This window comes from Aspergillus heteromorphus, assembly GCF_003184545.1.
Source record: "Aspergillus heteromorphus CBS 117.55 chromosome Unknown BO70scaffold_16, whole genome shotgun sequence".
NCBI lineage: Eukaryota > Fungi > Ascomycota > Eurotiomycetes > Eurotiales > Aspergillaceae > Aspergillus > Aspergillus heteromorphus.
Window position 1 is genome coordinate 602,505 of NW_020290421.1, and position 23,436 is coordinate 625,940.

At 52.4% G+C, this 23,436-nt stretch overlaps 8 protein-coding genes across 8 annotated transcripts, besides 4 other annotated features; 5 read left to right on the forward strand and 3 right to left on the reverse strand.

The window, feature by feature from the left end:
* Window positions 1-157: 157 nt before the first annotated feature.
* On the forward strand, window positions 158-969 carry BO70DRAFT_380461 (uncharacterized protein; the record flags this gene model as incomplete). Its single annotated transcript, XM_025545417.1, has 1 exon — window positions 158-969. One exon carries the CDS (start codon window positions 158-160, stop codon window positions 857-859), a length of 702 nt encoding a protein of 233 aa, XP_025398536.1. The 3' UTR covers window positions 860-969.
* A 164-nt stretch (window positions 970-1,133) lies between these two features.
* BO70DRAFT_353628 (uncharacterized protein) lies at window positions 1,134-2,705 on the forward strand (the record flags this gene model as incomplete). The annotated part of the gene is made up of 1 exon (XM_025541834.1): window positions 1,134-2,705. The coding sequence occupies one exon, from the start codon at window positions 1,134-1,136 to the stop codon at window positions 2,703-2,705; it is 1,572 nt and encodes a 523-aa protein (XP_025398537.1).
* Window positions 2,706-3,300: 595 nt separating this feature from the next.
* Window positions 3,301-4,964, reverse strand: BO70DRAFT_58963 (uncharacterized protein). The gene has a single exon (XM_025548565.1). It carries the CDS (start codon window positions 4,797-4,799, stop codon window positions 3,396-3,398), a length of 1,404 nt encoding a protein of 467 aa, XP_025398538.1. The 5' UTR covers window positions 4,800-4,964; the 3' UTR covers window positions 3,301-3,395.
* An 897-nt stretch (window positions 4,965-5,861) lies between these two features.
* Window positions 5,862-6,845, forward strand: BO70DRAFT_260603 (uncharacterized protein; the record flags this gene model as incomplete). Its single annotated transcript, XM_025538908.1, has 5 exons — window positions 5,862-6,036; window positions 6,091-6,158; window positions 6,207-6,586; window positions 6,636-6,700; window positions 6,757-6,845. Coding segments are annotated over 5 exons (777 nt in total), but the record flags the coding sequence as incomplete, so codon positions are not given.
* A 1,513-nt stretch (window positions 6,846-8,358) lies between these two features.
* On the reverse strand, window positions 8,359-8,943 carry BO70DRAFT_397426 (uncharacterized protein; the record flags this gene model as incomplete). Its single annotated transcript, XM_025546703.1, has 2 exons — window positions 8,359-8,819; window positions 8,916-8,943. The coding sequence occupies 2 exons, from the start codon at window positions 8,941-8,943 to the stop codon at window positions 8,359-8,361; spliced, it is 489 nt and encodes a 162-aa protein (XP_025398540.1).
* A 920-nt stretch (window positions 8,944-9,863) lies between these two features.
* On the forward strand, window positions 9,864-10,703 carry BO70DRAFT_407921 (uncharacterized protein; the record flags this gene model as incomplete). The annotated part of the gene is made up of 3 exons (XM_025547192.1): window positions 9,864-10,002; window positions 10,074-10,312; window positions 10,578-10,703. 3 exons carry the CDS (start codon window positions 9,864-9,866, stop codon window positions 10,701-10,703), a joined length of 504 nt encoding a protein of 167 aa, XP_025398541.1.
* A 1,555-nt stretch (window positions 10,704-12,258) lies between these two features.
* BO70DRAFT_388028 (oleate hydratase) lies at window positions 12,259-13,933 on the reverse strand (the record flags this gene model as incomplete). Its single annotated transcript, XM_025545947.1, has 2 exons — window positions 12,259-13,327; window positions 13,380-13,933. The coding sequence occupies 2 exons, from the start codon at window positions 13,931-13,933 to the stop codon at window positions 12,259-12,261; spliced, it is 1,623 nt and encodes a 540-aa protein (XP_025398542.1).
* A 4,007-nt stretch (window positions 13,934-17,940) lies between these two features.
* Window positions 17,941-18,407: a sequence feature (Protein overlapping with rRNA (BO70DRAFT_397430, PWY79323.1) was converted to a misc_feature.).
* A 354-nt stretch (window positions 18,408-18,761) lies between these two features.
* Window positions 18,762-19,069: a sequence feature (Protein overlapping with rRNA (BO70DRAFT_397430, PWY79323.1) was converted to a misc_feature.).
* A 174-nt stretch (window positions 19,070-19,243) lies between these two features.
* Window positions 19,244-19,404: a sequence feature (Protein overlapping with rRNA (BO70DRAFT_397430, PWY79323.1) was converted to a misc_feature.).
* A 130-nt stretch (window positions 19,405-19,534) lies between these two features.
* Window positions 19,535-20,245: a sequence feature (Protein overlapping with rRNA (BO70DRAFT_397430, PWY79323.1) was converted to a misc_feature.).
* Window positions 20,246-21,086: 841 nt separating this feature from the next.
* BO70DRAFT_316890 (transcription factor domain-containing protein) lies at window positions 21,087-23,427 on the forward strand (the record flags this gene model as incomplete). The annotated part of the gene is made up of 8 exons (XM_025540363.1): window positions 21,087-21,178; window positions 21,234-21,257; window positions 21,310-21,431; window positions 21,478-21,851; window positions 21,898-22,193; window positions 22,241-22,675; window positions 22,726-22,961; window positions 23,007-23,427. Coding segments are annotated over exons 1-8 (1,986 nt in total), but the record flags the coding sequence as incomplete, so codon positions are not given.
* Between the last annotated feature and the right edge of the window lie 9 nt (window positions 23,428-23,436).

Genomic DNA, 23,436 nt, shown 5'->3' on the forward strand with positions numbered 1-23,436 from the left:
GATCCATGGGCCTCTCGTATTTGCCCCGATCATTAAAGTTCTCCGAGCTCCAGCTGCACTCTCTTGAGAGCCAGCTTGATTCCTCCTCCTCCATCTCCCTGTTGCACAATCGAGCATCTCCTCCCGCGGTCGCACCAAGTCGCTGCGGTAAAGCAGCATGCCCCTCCTGTCGCTCTCTTCGTTCGTGCTGGCCGCGTCCCTCAGCATCATCACCTACCTCTCCTTCCTCCACCGCTGTCTCAAGAACCGCATCAACCATGAGAAACACCACGGAGCCCTCCCTGGCCCCGATTCAACCACCATAGCCACCATCCCCTCCGATGTCTACAGCTCCAAGTACTATGTCCTGCACGACAGGGCCAGCCAACGCGTTCCACGGCAACTCCTCCCTCCCCACCACAAAGACCGAGACATGTTGACCCTGTTACTCCGTCGCAATATGGCCGCCTTCGCACACTTCCCCCAAGCCTACATGCTCTGGGCGACAACCCCCGCCGTGACTCGCGAGACTTTCCAGGCCTCGCACATCCGCTCCTTGGACTACAATAAAGGTGACCTTGTCTGCGGAATCTACCGTGTCTTGGAACGCAGCGCAAGCAAAGTCGAGTTCGGAATAGCCCACAAAGGGATTGAAGGGCGGATGTCGATTGGGTTTTGGGACGAGGACAAGGATGTGGTCTTTGCCAGTGAAACGGCCATGTGGACAAAGACCATGAATGAAGACGCTGAGGAACAACGGAGTACATTGCCTTTGGAGAACCCCGTTCGTTGTTTCTTTCATGAACTTGCTGCCTGGTGGTTGTTGGACTCCGGGGTCAAGTATCTCGTTGATTTGGAGGGGGAGTTAGACGACGATTGATGCTTTTCAGAGTCAGGGAAAAACCCCTGGTGGAAATGGTCGTCCGTTTGTTATGGACAAAGACAAGAGATGAATGCCGATGTTTCAGATCTTATTGTGTTTGAAGAAAGAAGAAGCAATGCGATTTTCCAAGGCTCTCCCTCGGGTGCTTGGGTATAAAATCCCCCGAGCAGAACGAAATGGAAGACCTCGGAACCGAGTGAGTGATCTATCTGATTGCAGCCTACAAACAAATTCTGATATCCACTCTATTTTGAAGGCAAGTCGATCCAACATGTGCATTAATACCTATCACCACTACACAGGGTGTGGGCATATCGAGTCCTTCACCCTGGATATGTGCAGGGGTATGATCACTGGGCTGCGCAGGACCGGCAGTACTTTCCCCTGCATCGATGCTTCAAACACCCACAACCTGTTGCCCGAGAGCAGTACTGCAGTCTGTGAGTGCAGGTTCGAGGCCCCTGAGGATATCCCCGTCATTGCGGAGAGGCCGTATACCCCTCTAGAAGGGCTGGAAGGACAAGCCCGGATCATCGTCGACTCTGTTAGAATGGTGTTCACGCAGAAGAAGTCTGATAGCGAGTCTGATGTTTACAGCGAGGGAACCGAAAGGAAGGAGGTTGATCCCCAGCCGCATGGCCCGGTGCCGTTGTCGGTGATCCAGAGCGTGGCTGGCCACGGAGATGAAAATGAGGACAAGGAAATGTCCGAATCTTCCCAGGAGGACGACGATGACCAGCACAGTTCTGAGTATGCCAGCGAGTCCGAAGCGGAGATGTGCAGCAGTCAACCCCTATACCCCGAGATTCTAGCACTCGACACTCCCTGTCCGGTGCGTCAGGGCTCCAGCTGGCTCGCACCGCCATCTCCGACCTCGACGGCGTCAGTCATCACGAATCCGTATGACGAGGAGGAGTGCATCCTGAGCCATCCCGAGAACATCGAGCCCCCAGGCCTGGACAATTGCCGCGTCATCGAGATAATGAGTCCTCGAGACCCTGATACTCCGAAGGTGCCGGCTCTTCTGACACCCCATCCCAGGCGCACGCTTTCGAGGGCGAGCAGTTTTTTTGGACCGCAATCGACCCCCGTCAATAGCCACCAGAAGGTCATGACTTTCCTCACACAGCCCGTGGAGCCACTGCTCGAATCCAAGACACTGAAGCCGTTTCTCCTGAACTCTCACTTTCCGCCAAAATACGGGACTCATGGTCCTGCTAAGGGCATGGTCTGGGACGAGACAGGCTCTCTAGTCAACCCGCACAAACCACCACCGGCGGTAGCAACTCCCGTTTCCCCTATGCCCCTTCGGTGCGGAGCATCGCTATGTCCAATCCTCCAGTCCCCCAAGGCACGTCAGGAGTTCACCTTCCCCCAAACCCCCCTTCACGTTGACAGCATCCCAGAAACCCCGCCCTGCGCACCCCCCCGGCCCAAATTCCACGACCCCAGCAGCTTCTCCAGCCAATTCTGGGCGGGCAAGGTCTCGGTGTTTCCCAGTTCTCCCCTGCGTCAAATTAATAATACCCCGTTCGTCGGCCTCCCGTCCTTTCCTCAATACCCCAACAGTATCAATGGCAGCTCGACTCAATATTGCGCCGCCAATGACTTCTTCAACCCTCCAAATACACAGTCTACTGTCAACCCCCAGACCCCCATGCCTATTCGCCCCCACCCCCCGAACCCCAATCCCCTGCCTATTCGCCCCGACCCCAAGAACCCCAGGAATCTGAGACCGATTAACTGGGACGACCCCAGCAGCTTTGCCGATGATTACTGGGGCAGCCCGGAGTGGAGACGGGACCCTGCAAACATTGTCCCGCCTCACCTTCGTCCGTGGTAGACAGGTGGACAAAACACACTTTGACTCTGGTCAAGTGGTATGGTGACTGGTTCTGAACGTGGTTTGATTCTGTACTTGCTTGCTTGCTTGTTTGTTTGCTTGCTGTCTTTTGCGGTTGGGTTGAAATTTGGGCACGAGGGAGTTTGGCCTTGTCATCTGCCACCTGGATAGCGGGGAAGGAAATCAAATTGTATACCGACATGGGATGGGCTGGACTGGGCGGGGCTGAGCTGGATGGGATAGAGGAGTTTGTGTCTTGGTTTGGGCTTGTTCATTGTTTGTTCCATTGTACCTAATAAGGGCGTACCGGTACGTCTGACATCTTGTTGTCATTGTTGGAATTGGTAACCAGGTAATTTGGACATTAAGTTTGATGGAATTATTGTTCGCTCGAGGACGGAATTTAATTGTGACCGAGTTGGTTCTTTTGATTGTGGAATACTGCTTGGTATGCACCTAATTAATCTTAATCATACCTCCTGGAGCCTGCCTAATAAGTAGTACCATCCATTACCCTCAATAGCAAATACTACAGTAGAAGCCACGCACTGAGCGATAACAACAACAGTAATAACAACAACAGCAACAAAAACAACAAGCAAACCACAACAGTACCATTAAGCGACAAGCAACCAAACCAGCACACTCACCCCCATTATCACCCGCAACCAAGCCAACAACAAACACCCATTAAAATGCCCATCGTGCGCGACAAATTGGACAAGTCATGCTGGAAGCAGTCTCCAATACCGCAAACCACCTATCTATACAACTAGCATGAAAGTTACTGCCGCATTGGTTCCTGCACCAGACAAGGGGGTCATTGCGTCGCACACTGTACATGTTATCATCCCACTCGTACAGTAAGTCGTCTAGACAGATGCTGCATTCGCCCTCGATGTATTGACGGGTGGCAGTGGCGGGAGCGGTAGCGGGGGACCGAGTATATGATAATAGAGTGGAGGATGATGCTGAGGAGAAGAATGAATTGTGGTAAGAAGTCGGAGGAAAGAATGGATCATAGGATTGTGAGCCATAAGAATCAGAGGGAGACACGGCTATGGCTGGTGAGGCGGGGAGAGACGGATCTGGGGATCCTGCTTCGCTGAATGGGGAGGAACGGGGGGCTGTCGGGGTAGAAGAAGCTGGGATGTTTGTTCTGGTGGTGGTAGTGGCAGCGGGAGTTACTGCGGGTCTGGCTGCATTTCTGGCGGCGGCTGTGTTGTTGGGCGTGGTGGTGGTGGTGGTTCTTGAAGTCGTTTGCCGCCTTGTCGTGCTGGGTCTAGGGACAGCTGTCGTAGTCCTTGAACCTGAATTGCTTGTGCTTCTGCCTGGATTGCTTGTGCTTCGGGTCATCGGTGTGGGTCTTGTAACCTGATGGTAACCCCAAGGTATGACTGGACCCCGGGGTATGGTTGGGGTGAGAGTAGCTCTTGCGTTTGTAGTGGTGTGTGTGGTGTTGACTCGGGGGGCTGTCCAAGGGTTTCTGGGGAGATTGGTGTTGTTGTTATTGGTGGAAGATCCTGTTGTGATGGGGTTGCCGGTGTTGCTGAATCTGGGATAGGTTCCTCCAGGCAAGTTCCCTGTGTTGATGCTTCTAGCGATATTTCTTGCAGGATATTGGCTCGAATGGCTTGTACTATTTGCTCTAAGAGGTTCCGAAGCTGTAGGAAAGCCCGTGGTGGATGGCCTGTTGACAACCGGTCCAGATCTTGGATAGCTTGTGTTTCTCACCCTGGGGACTGTTTCTGCGACGGAGCCTGTGTTGCTGTTTCTGGAAAAAGTTCCTGCAGGATTCTGACTCGGATGGCTTGTTCTGCTGGCTCTCGGGGCCTCTGTGACTGGGAGTCGCCCTCCCCTATGGGGTCTAGTGGTGGCTCTTGTAGCTATTGCGTTGCTTGCACTGCTGGGCGTGGTCGAAGTTCTTGGAGAAGAGAACAAGCCTGTGGAGCTAGGACGGGCCCTGCTGGCGGTTATGCTGGGGTTGATACGGCGTGATGGAGTAGTTACGGCTCTCGCAGCCGAGGATAACGTGGCCCCCGTGGCCCTAGTGGCATTCCTCGCCTCCTCTGGGCGATTGGAGAATATCCCCATCGCCTCGATCTCTCTTGACAATCCCTCGATATCTAGCCTCGTACTCTCAGATTCCCGCTCCACGTTTATCACGTCGGCCCTTAACCAGCCAGGTTTCGTCTGCAATTGTGTCTCCGTAAATGAATCCGTCTCTTCTGTCCGGGAGCGAGATTGACGGGGATCGATGTCCTGAGATGAGTCTTTCGCATGGGCATCCTCTCGTCTCGCGATATAACCTCTCACCTGCCTGGTCCAAGCGCTGGTCAGACCCTCGGCCTGGGTCTGATGCCACCGGGTACAGAGAACGAGGGGAGCAAGATCGTGTAGCAGTCAGTCGATAGACAGTCCAGCATGGAGCATGTCACTGCCCAGGGTAAGAAGAAGGCATGCCTGACTGCGGCTGCTGGCGTTGGTGGCGACAAGGCAGCGACGACCGGCGGAAGAGGCCTGACCAGCACAGAAGGGCTCTTTGTCTGGGCAGAGGCCAAGGACCTCGCAGAGATTGAGACGGTGACTGCCTTGTTTGGAAGGCAGGGAAGGAATCACGGTGGGTGGCGGGACAGGCGGAGTCCCAACAATTCCCCGATTCCGCATCTTCTTCTCCCGTTCCTCCCTCATCCTTTCATCACCGCATCCCATTTTCTAGAGAACATCGATCTGTCAGGCAAATAACCTCGGACTGTCCCGTCGATGATCTGATGGCTCGACCCACCTCGGGATTCAGTTCCAACCACTCCCACCGCGACCGATGACAGCAGACCGCCGACCAGATGCCAAACGATCTCGATCCGCCCGAGTCTGACAGGTTTTGGGCCCCACAGCTTTAAGCAGTCGCCACCCATCGGCCCGGTGACATCAACACTGCAGCCGATCAGATCGATGTGGTCCTTCGGTTCGCCAAGGGACCGTCCGACTGGAGCTAATCACGTCGCCGAGCTAAACTACGATCGACGCGCATGGAGATAAATACTCGACGCGGTCGCGCTGGGACGGACGGAGGAAGCTCCTTCGCCCAACATCTTCTCCTTGATCGGAGCGTCCACGCGACAGCATTCCAATGATCATCGTATGCCCTCCGACGAGTACTGGGGTCGAACCCTGATCGTTATCCCCATCATCGCGTCCATCGTGATGACTCTGTTCTTCCTCCTCCGGCTATACAGCCGCCGCTTGACGGCCCGGAAGATGGACATCGACGACATCTTCATGGGTCTTGGACTTCTCTTTTCTTACGGTGTCACCATCTGCACCGCTATGGGTAAGTCCCCGTCCTGCCATGCTATGGTTTCACGCGCTCACTGGTATGATCCAGCCGGATACAACGGTGTCAGCTATGACATTTGGTCCCTCTCCCCATCCACCAGACAAAGAGCCACTCTTGTAAGCATTCATCGGCTACGCACAATCACACATGTGCTGAGCATCCAGCTCTTCTGGATTTCCCAGAAATTGTGGCCGCTCTCGCAAGTCTTCGTTAAGCTATCCATCATCATCCTCTTCCGGAAGCTCCTCGGGTCGGTTCGGCACTGGCGCAACATCACCACCGCACTCATTGCCTTGACCATTGGTTGGGGCATCGCTGCCATGGCAGGGAATGTCCTGCAGTGCTGGCCGCCGCAGTTCTTTTGGCGGAAGGAGATCGACGGGAGCTGTATGGGCGGACAAGAAGCTTTCCATATCGTCATCGGATCGCTTTCATTGGTCGAGAACTTCGCCTTGGTGCTGATGCCCGTCGTGGCCGTTTGGAGGTTGAAGTTGACGCCCCGGCAGAAGGTGAAACTGACTGTGCTGTTTGGGGTTGGAGGGCTGTATGTACCCATTCGCAAGCCCAATGAATTTCTCACTGATAGACTCCAGAGCATGTGTGGTGGGCATTCTGCGGTTGATCACTTTCAAGGACTATATGGCCATGAATCTGACCTGTACGTCCCACCCCTTCAATCTAAAACGGCATAGCCGCTGACATGACATAACCTAGCGAGCGGCTGTCCGGAGGCCGTCTGGTCTATCATCGAACTCGACCTCGGCATCATCTGCGCGTCTCTCATCCTGATGCGACCGCTCCTCAACCGCTGTGCCGAGCTCTGCAGCGTCTACTGTTGGCGATCGCGCAAGATAGCCCCCTCGTCGAGCCACTTCTCTGATCCTGTGCAGATAGTCAAGTCGTGGCCGTGGTTGCACTCCACCCACGGGTGCTCACAGGTGCATGCAGAAGCGTACAGTACGCATGCTAGCATGACTGAGAAGGATTGCCCGCTTGGACTCGGGGGTATCACGGTGGAGATTTGCATTGATCAGGAGGTGCAAGACCGAGCTGCCGTTGTGACCGTGGCCGAGTCGGGCTCGGAGACCTGGTCGGTCGCACGCTCATCCAGGCAGATGTCCATGGGATTTGACGGATGTGCAGGGCTAAATTGATGGACATAAATGATTAACGAGTGTAAGAGAAAGGGACTTGTACAAGTAACTCTATATTCTAATTCCACCCCACAGTTGAAGGCTTTAATTCTTCAAATAGACAGGAAGTGTCTGAGTTAGAGAGTAGTAGTAGTATGCGCGAATAGCAGAAAGCTGACAATGACATCATGGCTCTAATTGCTCACGCACAACATGTAGTGGGGAAGAATGATATGTGCACAGGGTAAAACAAAAAGAGGAACCGAAAAATCGAAACGAAAGGAGATAGGAAAAGTGGTGTGGTGTCTTCTTTGTTTCTCTTTGTTTGGATAGGGGTTTCAAACACGGAGACAGACAATGCGTGAGGCTTGTAAGGTAGGTAAGACAGTTGTATCCGGATCGCGTCCTGCAGTGAAAGAAAAAGGTAACCAAAGAACACCAAAACTAGCATAAGAAACAAAGGGAAAGAGAGATGTTGTTTTCTGTCTGTTCAGATAGATAGTCACAAAAGAGAGGACGGAGACACGAGTGTATGGGTTAGGAGATGGGCTAGTGAACGGATTCAAAGGTTTAAAGATAGACTGTATGATAGATTAGAAGACATCGAGACGGCTGAAAGTTGGCAAAATAGACAAGAAAATAGAGCAGAAGATGAGGAAATGGATATGAATATGGAATAGAGGGATGAATCATGCGACAGGATCTCCACTTCTCCACTCCAGTATGCTGAACCAGCATACTGCATACCTATAGCCGAAATAATGGGAGGAGGGGTTAATCATCTGACAGCATATTCGAGCACCCGCCTCCTCTCACTCATATCCACGGTAGCGAAATACTCCTCGCAGGCTTTTTCAAGCCAAACCCGACATGAGTGTCCGTGCGTAGCCAACCAGGCGGAAGTTGCCGTAAGACATCGACCAATGCAGAGTGCGTTCGGGAGGTAGATTTGAATGTTGTTAGTAAGTCCTAAACGAGCCATCAGTATGAAAATGATCCGCTCCGCCACAGATATGATCTCCTACCGTCGTGGCTGCCCCGCAGTCGCATACAAGGACCGCTTCGTCTGCCTATAAGAGAAACTTCTGTCATTATCAAGGAGAGTATGAGAGGGGGAAAACAAGGTCTGGTTACAATATTGAGCCTGTGGTCACTGGCTGCAAAGGCAGCAGCAGCCTCGGTCTCAGTGATGAACCGAGCGCTTCTCGAATCCCGCCAATTGAACGGCTTTTTTCATATCCATGCGGGCCGACTCCGACCAGGTAGCCGGAATTGTGAAGTAATATACTGTAGGCGGGTCGGTGAGATAGGGGATCTGATGTAAAGTCGTCCGGAGACTATCCAGTAGGCTGCGTGAAAAGTCTGCCACGACAGTAGACACATCCTTTTTGTTTTCGGGGAGTCGCACCCACTCCCGCCGGACGATCTCGGTAAGGGACGTGTTGTTGTAATCGCTCAAAATCTGATGATTGCTTAGCAAGAGCTTCATCCAGAAGATGCAGTTGTGCTCTTGCATAGCTTGCCGGCCAATCGTGAATCTCCCATCCGGCTGGTAAGCGATTGCTGAGGGAATGGTAGTATCATCGTGCAAGGAGAACACTCTGATGTCATCGTCGTGGGTCCCGGGCTCTCTGTATGTGACCACTACGCAGTAAGGCGAGCAGGGTGTAAGTATCCATCTATTGATAGAGTATGTTGCTGTACGATACCAGTCTTGCTTGCGCCATAGTCAATTCCCACAAATCAATTTCGCCTTGAGTTCGGCCATGGTGCTGAATAGAACCGATGATAGAAGGTGATGGTATCGAGGCGGTTGTATATTGGCCAGAAATATCCTGTGGACCTGGCGGAAGAAGTGTGGAAAATCAAGAACAAGGGAGTTGTGTTGTTGTTGTTGTTGGTAGAGACAAAGACGCCAAACGGACGGACGGTAAGCGACATGAAGAAACGCCCTTCACCTCCTTTGCCCCTCCTCTTCTTTCCTCTCCTCTCCTCTCCTCTGTGTCCTTACTTCCATCTACCATACCATCATACCATCATACCACCACTTTCCATCTCACCCTCTCCCCAAGATAATCATCATCATCATGGTGCGCACAAGAAGCCAGACCAAGAAAGAGGTACCCCCACAAGAACCACCATCACCGATCCACTCACTCATATATCTCATCTTTGTTGCAGAATCAGTCGGTTGCTCAAGCCCAGGAAGAAGAAGTTGCATTAGTGACAGACCCATTGCCAGACCAGGCAGTGCATAAGGGTGTGGTATCTGGAAAGTCTGGAGAGGCTGCGCCAGCCCAGACCAGCCCTCCCTCACCACCATGAAATCAACTCACCAACGAGGAGAGGGCAGACGACAAAGGGCAGTCATCCAGACGGCCATCTGTGCACTTGACGGCCGAGGAATACGAAGCCTACATAGACCACTGTTATCTTATGAAAATCAGCCGCCCTGGATAAAAACCGACCCTAGACGATATCAAGTCCAACTATACTAATCTCGAAGATTCTATCTCAAACTGGATCGATAACTTCGCTTGCCAAGTCACACCCTCACTTTCCGAAAACCAGAGGCAGAGCATCATTGCAAGTCTAGACGGATACTGCATCCAGGAGAACTGGGATACCATCCAGTCACTACTCTCGCCTTTGTCTCGTCTTTGGTTTGGTCAATACTTATGTATCGCGATGATCAACAAATTTATCTTCACCCGCTGGCTCGACAAGCCATTCTGGTTCCTGGACGGGAAAGCCAATGCCGACGATGAGGATGGGGATGCGTCATTTGCCGAGCGACTCTGGTATCTATTCGAGAGATTCTGTGCGTGTAAGTGTTTCTCCTGCCCGCCATCCAATAGACGCATTACTAACGACCGGTGGTTATTCTTGGACTCCCAGCAAGCCCTCTTAATGCGACCTGGTGGAAAACGGTTACCTTCGGTCTTGCCAACATAAAGAAAGATCAGTTCGCCGAGCTTCACCGGGACCAAAAGTCCTACGAATTTGGAGATTATAATAGAAAGCGGCAGGCGACATTGGCGGAGAAGCCTGCAGATGAGCTTCTGGACAACACCCTTGTTCAGCCTCTGTTAAAGGATTTGTCTGATGCCGAAGAGACGAAGCGCCGCGAGGACCTGGTTCGTCTTTTGAAAGCCTGCGTTGATAAACTCACGGAGAACCAGATCAGACTTGGAGGCCAGATCAAGGTTCATCAGCTTCCTGAGTTGAATGCGTTTGATCTGACCGACGGTCTGATGTTTTCGAATGCGGTGCATCGAGTGGAGCGAAAGAAGATTCCGCCATTCGTGCACGCTCTCTCTCTCACACACACACATATACTATATACTCCAACAGTCATCCCCAATCAGCCTCCAGCCCAGAGCCCTATAACACGACCACTAGATATACCACAATCCAAAATCCACAATCCAACAGCCTCGTAGCCCCCACAACCACAACCACAACACTCCCCCTCCCACCACCATGAACAAAGTCCACCAGACCAACCACACAGCCATCACCGCCTAGTATGATACTAGTATCTCACTCTCATCCACCCCGCAGTCGCACAATACTAATCCCAACCCCAACCCCTCCCAACCTCATCCCATTACTTACTGTATTCGCACGCCTCCCGCCGCAGACGCGCTGAACTCCGCGCCGCCTTCAAAAACACCCCCCCAGACAACAACAACAACAACAGCGACCGTATCCCGACATCGTGTCCCGACCGGTCCCCCGAGTGTGTGTTCCGGACGAGGGTGTGGCTTCCCAATGTCGATGCGGGGGGGGAGGATCTGCTTGAATATTCTGGGCGAGGAGTGGTCGGCCGCGTTTTCTGTGAGGACCATTTTGGTGTCGGTTGTGGCGATGGTGGGGGATCTGGGGATGGGGATAGAGGGGGGGAAGTCTTGGGGTGGAGGCGGGGAGGGGTGTGGGTGGAGGATAGGATAATATTTGATGCTGTGGCGAGGGAGAGTGGACGGGGAGGTTTGCGGTGGGGGAGGGGGAGGGTGGGGTTGGTGTTTGGGATGGAGGTGGAGTGGAGGGTGATTGATAGATGTACGGAGGAGTTAGGGCTGCGAGGGAAATTATGCCAGCATAAGTTACTTTCAGGTTACACGGAAGAGGTTGTTTGCCTGCAGATCCAGGCTGGGGATTTATGCTGGCGCGCGGAGCACTTGCGTCCTAATTGGGGAAGTGGGATGTGGATAGAGTGCTCCTTGTAAGAATTAACAACAAACAATCGCATTGTCCTGCTCTATACCAATTCAAACAAACAGACTAGATGAGTCCAAAGAAACAAGGAACCTCTCGCTTCTTCCGCTTTGTCAACAGCAACGTCACATTGTCACTAGCAAACACATCCACGCACTCCTGCCCCTCCAAAGCCTCCACATCCATTCTCTCCCAAGTAACCGCACACTCTTCCTCTGTCTCATTCTCCTCCATATCAATAACCCCTCCCTCAGTACACAACCCAAATTTGGAGAGAACTGGTCACACTACATGGGCATCATTAAGCGGACGAACAAGACAAAGCCGCTGGAGTTTTGCTCGATAGGCCTGACTGCCGTGTTCGGTGACTGTATTGTCGGTGCAGGGTATTATGGGGGCATATGGATGTCGGTGCAGGAGAGTTATAATATCACAGATGTGGTGGGTTGTTACTATCCTCCCTTCTCTCCCCCGGAGCATTTAGTATGCTTGATGTCTATATACCTAGGTGATCCCTTTTTTAGGACTTATCATGTATGCTGATTACTGCCTTTACTGTTTAGGCCTATCCGCAGAGTCCACTGGATTCGTTCTTTGAACCGAGTGAGGTGAAGTCGTTTTTTGTTCCATGATTCTGGGAAGGGAATAGGTAGGCGTGTCCAAGGGAAATGCAGATACTTGGTTCCCCATCGTTTATTAAAGAAGTAATAAAGGGGTATTATATATGGAGCGGTTATACTATTTCCTCATGCTCCTAGCGGACAGACAATCTATGAAACACAATATCGTCCATGTCCACGTCCACGTCCACGTCCAGTCTTGTACAGCGACCCAGATTATTTAAGCGTCAGATCACTCTTCCCTGTTATAGTAAACCCAGCAAATTGATCGCCGAACTTCGTTTCGATGGCCTCATCTGCATATGCAACCCCATCAGCTTCTGCACCGCCATCTGCGCCCCCCTCACCCCATAATCCATCGTCACGGCCACCTCCCCCGGGATCTCCACGAACTGGCCTATAAGCCCCAGATTTTCAATTCCCTGAGGGATGACCTGCGCCCGATCCTGTCCAGCTCGAGGCAAGACAGTGGCTGCCATGCGGGGCACCACGCACGGAATGGTGACCGAATGGTCCAGGATCCCCTCGAGCGGAAGCTTCAGCTGCCGGAGGATCTCCTCCATGATCTCCTGTCCCGAGCACTCTAGCATCGGCTTCTTGATATACCCGCCCTCCAGTTCCGGATACATCGCATACCCCCACGCCACCTGCACGTGGTCTGGTTGATCCGGGAACAGCGGCTGCTGCGGCAGACTCAGACTCACTAACCAGGGGGTGTCTTTGAGGGTCACGAATGTGCCAGTCCCCGGTTGATCACCGGTGAGTTGGACAAAGCGGGTGAAGAATTCCTTGGTTTTGAGAGTGATGGTGAAGGACTCCAGGCGGGACTCGGGCATGCGCGTGCAGAAATTGTACGCGTTCCCGAAGATGGGGTTTTTCGTCGAAAGCTCCAGCCACAGGAGCCAGTTCTCGTCGAGGTCCTTTTCGATGTCCATCAGTTCGAGCGAGGGGGGGGAGTCGTTCGTGCCGGTCGTCGAGCCGGACATGACGCTGCCCAGCGAGACGAAGACAATGTCTTGCGGTCCGAGGGAGATCAGGTGTTCGGGGTCATTTTCGTGCACAGCCCGGATTGCGGAGACGCGCTGGGGGTCATCGCTGGACGGCCAGGTTACGATGTCTGTCACGGTCGTGTGGAAGCGGAAGTCGACGCCGCGGGAGCGGAGGAAGGAGGCGATCGGGGCAACGATAGATTCGTGGCGGTTGTAGCGGCCGTAATCGAGCGGGCGCCTTTGATTAAGGCCGTGGATGTCGTGCATGAAGCGTTGGAGGTAGCGCCGGAATTCGGTGGCGCTGTGGATGGGTTTGATGCCGAAGCTGATCTCGGATTTAGAGGCTGTGTAAGGGATGGATGGTTGGAGGTACCCACGTTGTGGACAAGCTGAGCCAGTAGCCGCTTTTGAAGAAGCCCTTGCTAAAGTGATCGCAGATGCGAGAGCGACCGAGTGATTTCTCGGTTTTCGAGGCCATCATGAAGAGGTCGACTCGGTCGCGCAAGCCCAGGGTTGCTCGTTTGGCGTCCACGCGCTCAATCCTGTTCTTGTGGCGGGTCAAGAAGCGCGTATGCGGTGTCTCCCGGGCGGCTTTGGTCTCCCAGAAGATGTGGATATCGTCGAGGACAGTGTTTTCCGGGTTCGTGTGGGAGGGAACCAGCTCGAGGAGCTCCTCCACGCAGGAGTCGTTGAACGGCGGCATCCCCCCGGCTCGATAGTCGTACCCATTGACTGGATCGCCGGAGCTGACGGTCCCCCCGCCGGCCTGACTGAGTGTTTCGAGGATGTGAACCCGCGACGGAGGCACATGGCCCTCTTGGATGAGATGGACGGCGGCGGTCAACGAGGGGATGCCACTACCCAAGATCCAGGCGTCGACCTGGTCAGGGGGGGACCGCTCAGTGAGGGGAGTCGGGGGGGTTGAAGACATGGCGGGCACATTGCTGCAGGACGAAGAATCCGGCAATGCGACGGGGGTATAAAGACTTAAGACCCCCCAGTCGCAGATTCTAGCCCCATCCGGTGGTGGCGGAAGGTTTCTGATGTCAAGCGCTCAGCGCCTCGGCTGCATGACAGGGAGAGGGACCATGGTTCCTCGCGGTTGGGCCCACATTGACGACATGGATTCCTCCAACTGCATCGATTTACCCACGGGTACGTGCCTCCAACAAGGAATTGTCCTCTGCTTCTGCCTCCATTTCCATCGGAGGCTTGAAGGTAATCGGCCAGGGTTCCAGGTGAGTAATATAAGGATTGCGAGAAGACCCCCGAGACTGAAACGATGAGATTTGTAGATCTAGATTTGACAAGGTGGGAATGAGGTTGGCCGTAGCAACTCTGACTGAATAGGTTGGTTGATGTCTCGAAGAAAGAGGTGGGGGTGAGGGAGGGAGGAAGAAGGAGGGAGGAAGAAGGAGGGAGGAAGAAGGAGGGGGAGAAGACCGACGCCTCAAGGATCTGCTCGCATTTGTCATCCATCACATACCACTTTCTCGAGCAAACCAAGAGTGAGTCCATTTAAGCATCGCCCGATGCCCAACTGCCTTGCTTCCAGATTCAGCCACCACAGAAGCCGAAGAAACTCTCCCCGAGTCTAGACAAAAGTCGCCCTGGAGTCGGACCGAGGACTGCCCAACCACATCTACATCTTCAAGAATACCAGGACGGTTGAGCACTCGGGTGAAGCACTGTTTGCCAGAGATAAGAATTGTATTCATCGATGGGCGATGATCTAGCCGTCTAAGTACTATATCTAATGCCGAGCACGTCCTGCACATCTCACCCATCGCTTCAGCATACCCCAAATCCCCCCAAGCCCAAGGCGCTGCCACCGAAACGCCGCTTTCATGCGCTGGTAGGAACTTCTCGTGATCTTGACACAGACGGACCGCGTCCACCGGCATCGAGGGTCTTCCCGGGGCATGAGCTCTGTGTCTTGGTCCTCCCGGTAGTCCTGCGTGTCGTAGCGAGCGATATTCCACAACCACCACAGAGTCATATGTACTTGGTCAGTATCCTCTGGAAGCTGGACCGTGTCTCGGTTGATCCACAGCCGGTGAATCGTCCAGTACTTGCCCAACTCCGTCACCATTCTGCACTGCTCCGGATTCAACCAAGACCTCCAAAACTTCGCATTCCGGCGTCCCTTTGGGGGGGTTACAGGAGCCGAGTCGTAGATGAGCAGCAGCACCTCATTGTCGGCCGCACCCTCGCGTTTCGACTTGATTGCAGCAACTGCCCAGTAGTGCCAGGCCATTGTGAGTCGTCGGGTTACAGAGACTGCTCCCCACCAGAGCTTGCCCTCAGTATCCTGGTGAAGTTCGGCAACAGTGTGGCCGATCTCCCTCGCCTCTGCGAAGTGCGGGTGGGCTGGGTTATTCCGATCAGCATTATCTGTAAAAAGTAAGGGACGTCTATGGATGTAGAATTCAAGGCTTTGCATTGCCGGGTCTGTGCGCATCATCTGGACAGCTAAGGCAAGGCGTTCTAAGCTGCTGCTCTCATTGAAAGGATAGATGGCAGCAGGCAAGTCACCAGCCACGAGCGGATTACCCCGTATCGACCCTGAAGGCAAATCCATTACCCATCCCCAAACACAGTCTCGGGCTGGATTCCCATTTCTGTCCAGCGCCGTTGGGGGTAACATCAGCTCCGCACGTTCTTCCTGGTCCTGGTGCTCACTTGGATCCAAAAACCCTCCAGATCTCCTCTGTTCCGTCTCTGCCGCAACACCGGAGCCAGAACCGGCACCAGAAGCAATAGCCTCTTGACCAAGACTAGCATGAGCTGGAAGGGTAGCAGGATCATTACCGTGCAGAGGAGAGGCTCCATGTAAAGGGACATGTTCAGGACCGCCTTCATCACCGCGTTCACCACCTTCGTCACCATGTTCATCAGAATAAGTACCCTGTTCGTCCCCTTCAGCACCACCTCCAAGACCATCTCCAGGATTACTGGGGTCGGTGAGTGGTTGGGGAATGTTTGCCATGATGGCAAGATGAATGATCCAAACGACGTGCAAAATATTAACGCGCTGTGATAGTATGGCTATCTGTAGAGTAACAATGACAATGATGTGTAGAATGATGGAGAGTCAAGTCGGATGCGGGGGGGGGGGGGGATGAGAAGTGATGATGAGAGGGCCCAGTGCCTGCCTGTTCCGGTGGGCGAGAAGGGAAAGGGCGCCGCAGAGGAGGGTGTGAATAGTAGTACAGTAGTACTATCGGTGTCATTGCTCTAGGTAAGGTAGCATTATCGTCACTCTCACAGGCCTTGACGGAAAGCTAAGTATCCTGTTCAATACGCCTGGGTGTTGAGCCTCTTTTGACATGCTCGACCAGGGGAGGGGCCGCATCCATCAACCATACATCATATCATAGATCTCTACCAAGGTTAGGTCTCGGCAGGGCGTTGTCTGCATCAGCCCACATTGCAACTCGGGGTGACAACATGGGATTTGCCAAATTATAGACACGATGGTGGGATAGCTGGCGTAAGGTTTAGCAATGTACCCTGGTGCAATGCGATGCGAAGAAGAGACAGCATACTTACCTGTAAGCCTTCAATTTCCTGTCCAATCGACAGTACTGCCTACCTCCCCACCACCTTCCTCAACACAAGCCTCTCCCCCCCCTCCAACTCAGACTCATCATCCACTTCCCCTTCCCCTCCCTTTCCCCCGTCCACCTGAACCCAAACCCTCCCTTCATCCTTTGGCTTCCCCTTCCACACATCCCACCCTCCCGTGCCCCTCTCTTCCCCACCACACGCCACCTCCATCTCGTCCCCGAGCCCCAGCTCTCCCAGATCCAGCTCAATCTGCCTGAGCCACTGATGCTTCACCAGCCCCATCATCCGCCCCAGGTATTTCTCCACGTAGGCCCGATCCGCCTCCTCGTTCAGCTCGATGGTCGGATACCCCGTGATCATAACCATCTTGCGCGGGTCTCGGACATCGTGGTAGAAGGCGTGCATCTCGGGAACGGAGGGCGAGGCGGTCGGGTTCGTGTAGCTGTCGCAGAAGGTGGCGATCTCGGCAAGGAGAGTGGTGAGGGTCCGTGGGAATGGTGGAGGGGAGGAGGGTGAAGTACCAGAGTTTGGTGAGGGGCATTTTGGTTCGCTGGTTTGGTAGGTGGTTGGTGGATTGAGAGGTTGAGAGGTTGAGATCAGACGAAAAACGATAGAGGGAATTGATTGTCCTGGTAATGAAGGTGGGGGGGAAGAAGGAGGTTTAAGTATATAGTGATGAGAGATGAGAGGGGGGGGGGGGGGAGGGGCGGGGAGGTGGGATCTGTTGACACCGGCGATTGGACAGCCTCGTTGACATGATCAACAAACAGTAAGAACTAATACTAAGTACCTTGTCAGGCACCTCTCCCAACGGTCCAATGGTATTTACATGATGCTACCGCCACAGTCATCTATAACAGGTCTCAGAATCTGTTTGGTCAATGGGCTTACCCGGGCCATTGACATCAACCTGGCAGTTGTTAATGAGCCTGGCATAGCCATTTGGCTTACAGCCTTGCGGGTGAGACGGTGAGACCAGGAAGCCATTACGTACCTTCCAAGTCTCTTTCCGACCGTGGGTATCCCAACATTTGCAATTCGGTTTGTCTGCCCTATTGATGTTGATCGGGGAACACCGCTGACTCCGGATGGGGAATACTTCAGGTCACGTGCCGAGAATCTAACCAAGCCATAACAGGAAGATATGGAAGTTGTTTGATCTCGACGGGGTGTTGTTAGACTAGCAGTCACAGACAATAGTGCTCAACATCATATCAGTCCATCCAACCAGGTGAGATAGAAACATCAATGCGAATGACTCGCGTCAGAATCATTAAAATGGTAATAAATCCCCTAACAATGTGCGTATCGCTCTCTCAGCACGAGCTCAGGCCTCTGATACCTACTCCGTATGCAGACCCCGAAGAATCAAGTGTACGTCTTAACCAACTTGAATGTCCAAAACGCATCTCGAAATGCACTCGGCACATCCTTGACATAAGCCTCGCAGGTACTATACCCCGTACTAGCCGCATACCCCGAGCTAGACCAAGTCACCGAAGCCCATTGACCACAGAAGGTCGTATCAATGATAATCCTCTGCTCCTTTATATGCGTCACCATACTACAGTCGGTACCATACCGGCTGTCAAAGCTCGTCGTCGGAGGTCCCCAAGTATTCGGGTCTGGGGACGGCCCCAGAGGTCCACTTGTGCCACTCGGCATGTCATTTCCAGGGAAACACCAAACGCGCATCCAATCGGGCTTCCACTCCATCGCATAGACGCCGCCACCGTTGTTATTGAACGCGGTTTCGAAGCTGGTCGGTCGAGGATCGTTCGCGTCGCATCCATCAGTATCTTCCTCGGCGCAGTTGCCCCCGCGTTCTCGGTTGGCTATCATGGAGATGTTTGTGCCGATGACACATTCGCCCTGCTTAACAGGCAAATACAGTCAAGCCGGTAGTGCCTACCAATGACTTTTGAAACTCACCTCCGTAGAGTAAGTCGAAAGAGATGGTTTCAACGCAGGCGAGGAGAAGGAGGAGAACGCGTAGAGGGAGTTGAAAGAGATACACACAACATCATATCAGATTAACCGTCCGCTTTTTGTACTCCGCGCCTTCTACCCTTCATATACACAACAAACAGCAACAGCATCACCTCCAGACATGATAAAAAGATATCAAAATCAGGAAAAACACATACGACAGGAGGGATTCGCTGGTGGTCACCCACCCAACTACTAACCTCCCGGCGTGTGGCTTAAGTACGGCTGAGCGGACGGGAAGCCCTGTTCTCCACACCCTATGGTCGTATGTGCTAGAGTCACGGAAAGATCCGTATATAGCATATTTGTGAGGGTTTGTATTCCCAGGTTCCCGGTGTAGTTTTCATAAGCTGACCAGGATGCCATCGACATGTCATTTATTGTGTTGATCACATTGTCGATTTGTCCGAAGGTGAGGCGAGTCCAGTCTGTCAGAATCTGCTCAGAGTCGATGGTCGGACTCCACGCAAGACGACCGTACGCATAAAGGTTAGACATTGACAGGTGGCTGTCCAGTCATGTTCTATTAGTGCCGACGTTAACAACTGCGGCCCAGCCACCGAGCGATCGGTTGAACCGTTCCCCGGAGATGATAGCCTGAACCACTGACTGCTTTTTATTAACACGCAGGTTAAAATTTAAAACATTCTTCCAGAGCGGAGGCAAATAGACCAAATGGCACTGCTGTCCCAGGTATTCTTGTGTGACCTCCAGCTCGATAGCTGTGTTGGTGTGGTAGAGGTTGGCAAAAAGAGGCGATGGAGGCTCACGCACTTGAAAGTCGATTGGACCGTACTTGATCTGCACGACAACATTATCGTCGAAGCGCAAAGAGGTTTGCTCCTTGTGCCAGAGTGCGATTATATGTATCAGAACCTGGCTGGCCCTCGGAATCGGCTTTGACAAGATAGCCGACCATATCTGGCACCCTTCCATAGAGGCTGTCGGTGATATTTTGTCACCATGAGATGACACTGGGGTCCAGCGGGTCATAGGTATCCAGACCCCCCAAGTCTTCAGGGGAGGCAAAGTTAAGCGATATACCAATCTGTACGCCATATGGTCTGCAGGCATCTGCTATACGAGCTAGACCCTTCTTATTCTCTGATGAGAGCAGGGTTGCAATGGCATTGACATTGTTGACGACAACTGCTTTAACCCGGATGGATGCAAGCAGTCGAGCATATTGCCTGATCGGTGCCAAGTCATCGACGATTGTACCATCTTTGAAAAATATAGAGGCACCACCATATCCCCCTTCGATGCTCCCATCCATGTTATCCAATTGGTTCACCCAACGAATAGGCGCGTGCGGACTGGTGGCATAGGCGACATGCGAGAAATTGCGTTGGGCTAACATAGACAGATACTCGTATGCTCCGTATAAGGTTCCACGGGCGTTCTGTCCTAGAATTCGAACGGTGCCCCCCTGAGACTGTAACCGAAACCCATCTTCATCCAGCGCAGGTATATCGATTTGGCCAATGCATATTTTGGGGTACTCGTTCACGGTGGCCACCAGCACCAATGAGGGAGCATCGCAGCCGGACTGCAAGACAGACGCATTTTTTGCAACAATCAAGTCAAGGCCTTGTTTCAACTCCTGCCCTGCGGTCTCAATCGGACTTCCTCTGGTGCTGTTCAGCAACACGATGCGGGAGGGTAAGGCTTGTTGGCAATGCATATCGCAAGGCACGGGCGCGTATCGTAGCCAGCCATCGTACCCATCTTCGGCAGTAGTAGAAAACACCAGAAGAGAAAGGATCAACGAAGTAAAGATCAAGCGCGTTGTTGCAGGAATCGAGTCACGGCACTCTATTATAAGAATATCTTGAAAATTATGATCTTTAGGAAAAGAAATAATTCTTATAATACTTATAATATTACTATTAAAAGAAATGGGTTTCATGCTAAATGTGCATTCAGGCTATTGTTGCTTGTCGGGGTAAAACATGGCGACGATCCTTGATCTTGAGCGTCATCTTGAAAGCCATCTGTTCGGTGATGTAAAGTTTCAGGGAGCAACTTCAGGGAGAAATAGCATACAAAAAGCGGCACACAATAGCCAAGCTAGTAACTATGGCGGTTTCCACGAAAGAGCTTATTTTGTGGGGCGTTGTCATCCTCATTCGGATGTAAGCTTGCAGGAGACAGCTATTTTGCCGGTAAGCCATGTGGACAATATCCGGGTTTTCCCTGCCTGTCATGAAATTCTGTTGCAAATCTGGACAAGTGATTGTTGGCCACGGAAAATCTCCGAGCCACTCCCGACTTGTCTTGTGGTGACGCGCCAACGTACTCCCGATCGGGAAAGGTTGAGGTCTGAGGAGGGGCCGATAGCGTCACGGGGAACGCTAGTCCGAAAGTATCCTTCCAGTCTAGCTTCAACAGGACTAGTCTGTCGCGCTGCCCGATCGGGAACTGGAAGCGAAAGAGAACCTCAGCTTACTTCCGTCACTCTTTCTGGTATGTCAGTCACGTTATATGCTTCTTAACTCTACCTCTCGATGGCGAAAGAGCACAAATAATCCATCCACGAATGCTTCCTCAAGAGCGCAACATCGAAATGGCTACCAGAACTCCGTCTACTGCCCGCAATTCCTTCCGGGCTCGCGCGGTACGGTCCTGGCGTCCTCGTATCCAATTCATTCACAACCACTAATCCTGACCAGTGTGAAAATTGTCGTCTTCGGAAGGTGCTCGTGACCATATAAAATCGATCTGTGATGCACACTGACTGCTCTCCAGATCAAATGTGACAAAGCGATTCCTTGTTCTGGCTGCAGCGCTCTGGGGATTACATGTAGTCCTGCGGGTACAGCGCTGAATAGTACTCCAGCCACTCGGCAAATAGCTGCTTCTGACGAGTAGTAAGGAGCTTAGATGATTACAGCCGTATATGCTAACGGTATTCAGCGAGCAAAGGCTTTCGTCAATGCAGGAGCAGCTTGAGACCATTCATAAAACGCTCCAGCAAATAACGCAACCCTCGATGTCCTTACCACCAGCGCCCGAACCAACTTCTACCGGTCCGACAGCTCCACCGTTTGAAGGACAGTCGTCTTTTCATCACGAGACCCTCGTGGCTAGAGACGCAGCCTACTCTGCAGCAACCACGTCACGAGATGGACAACTGGATGACTACGTTTCTGCGGCCCTCTCTTCCTTGAAGAGCAGTCTGGACAGACACCATGCCTCAGTCGCTCAGAGCGGGCTACAATCGTCTGTACAAACAAAGGAACAAGTACTTCCAGTCGATTTTGTTGTAGCCGTGGTGAAGAAGGTCAAATGTAGGTATATTCTTGTCCATTTAAATGTCTAGCTGACGCAGTGTAGCTCAGCCTCCTTTTTTCCTGGTCAGTCAGTCCTGGGTAGACTCCACCAGAGTGGAATTTTTGTGCCAATCAATATACTTCCCTTTAAACCCTGTACCTGCTGGGTCCCTTACCCTGTTCTACGGTCTACTGTTCTACATAATCCGTGATTATTTGCATGCCGGAGACCACGATCTTGCAAATTTTGATCTTCCCTCGAGCCTTGAGCTCTGTGAACAACAGTTCCTTGCAGGGCTAAGCAATCCTGAACTCATGATTGACCCGACACTAGAAAAGATACAGTCATTGCTTCTCGGGGTATGTTGAGATAAATGTCTACATAGGCACTTCTCTAACGGCTGTAGGTTACCAAAGCACAAGAGGAGTTTGACATTCAACGTTGCTGGACTTACCTCGCGCTGGCGTTCAATATGTGCCAGAGCATGGGTTTGCACCGATGTTCTACTTTGGAGACGGATGATACTGCGGTTGCAGAAGCTAAACGACGTGCTTTCTGGGCATTGTACACCATTGACAAGAATATATCTCTGAACATTGGCGTGACCTCTCATTTCCAAGACCATGATGTTGATGCCGACCTTTTCAGTCCTTCCAACAATCCCAAGCAACGTCCTTGGGACTTAATGAGCCTCGTGATCATTGAATTTGCAGGGATTCAGGGTAGGGTCTATGATAAGCTTTATTCTACTTCGGCATCCAGGGCAACCGACGCTCAAAGGTCAACTGCTATACAAAAGCTATCTTCTGATTTGATGGCAGTACGAGATAAACTGCTCGCGGTATTTCTGCCTTATCAGGTTAAACTCTACATGGCTGATATTTCGCTCAGATTGATGTCAGCCAGGGCCTTTATGCCGACTCCTTGCATGGGATGGCTGCCTGTGCTGACTTCATAGCCTGTTCTGTACTAACAGTCATCTACCGGGCCCAAACACGCCCCCGGGATGCTATGGCAATTTCGTCCCAGTGCTATGAATCTGCAACTGCAGCACTGCAGAGTCATCTCAAATGTTTTACCTACTTCCGTGGCCGTCAAACTCACAAGCAGACAGAATATGTCAACTGGTAGGTCACTGTCGCATTGTGAGTGCATGACGCTTACGACAATAGGATCCTCCTCTACCCATCTTTCACCCCATTCGTCATCGTCTTTACCCACGCAATTACGACAGCCAGTACAGCCGACTTGGCTCTCTTACAAGACACCACAAGCTCCTTGGAGCTAATAAAAGGACTTTCACGTGGCTCGATGCACCTCTACACCGTCTGCGAAGCATTTGTCAGGGCAGCTCAAATTTTAGTCAACTCGCAACAAACGCTGACGGGGCTGGAACAACATCAAGACGGGTCTCTCTTCATGCCTATGTCTGACGGGCCGGGAAATATTGCCTTGCCAAATGTTCCATGGCCGGATGACATGATCGATTCGAGCATGAATCAGGCAGACATTTCCATGTTTCTAAACGATTTCATCGGCACCAATCGGTCTGTCATGGATATTTTGAGCTCTGACTATATCAATGAAGCCATTCAATAATTA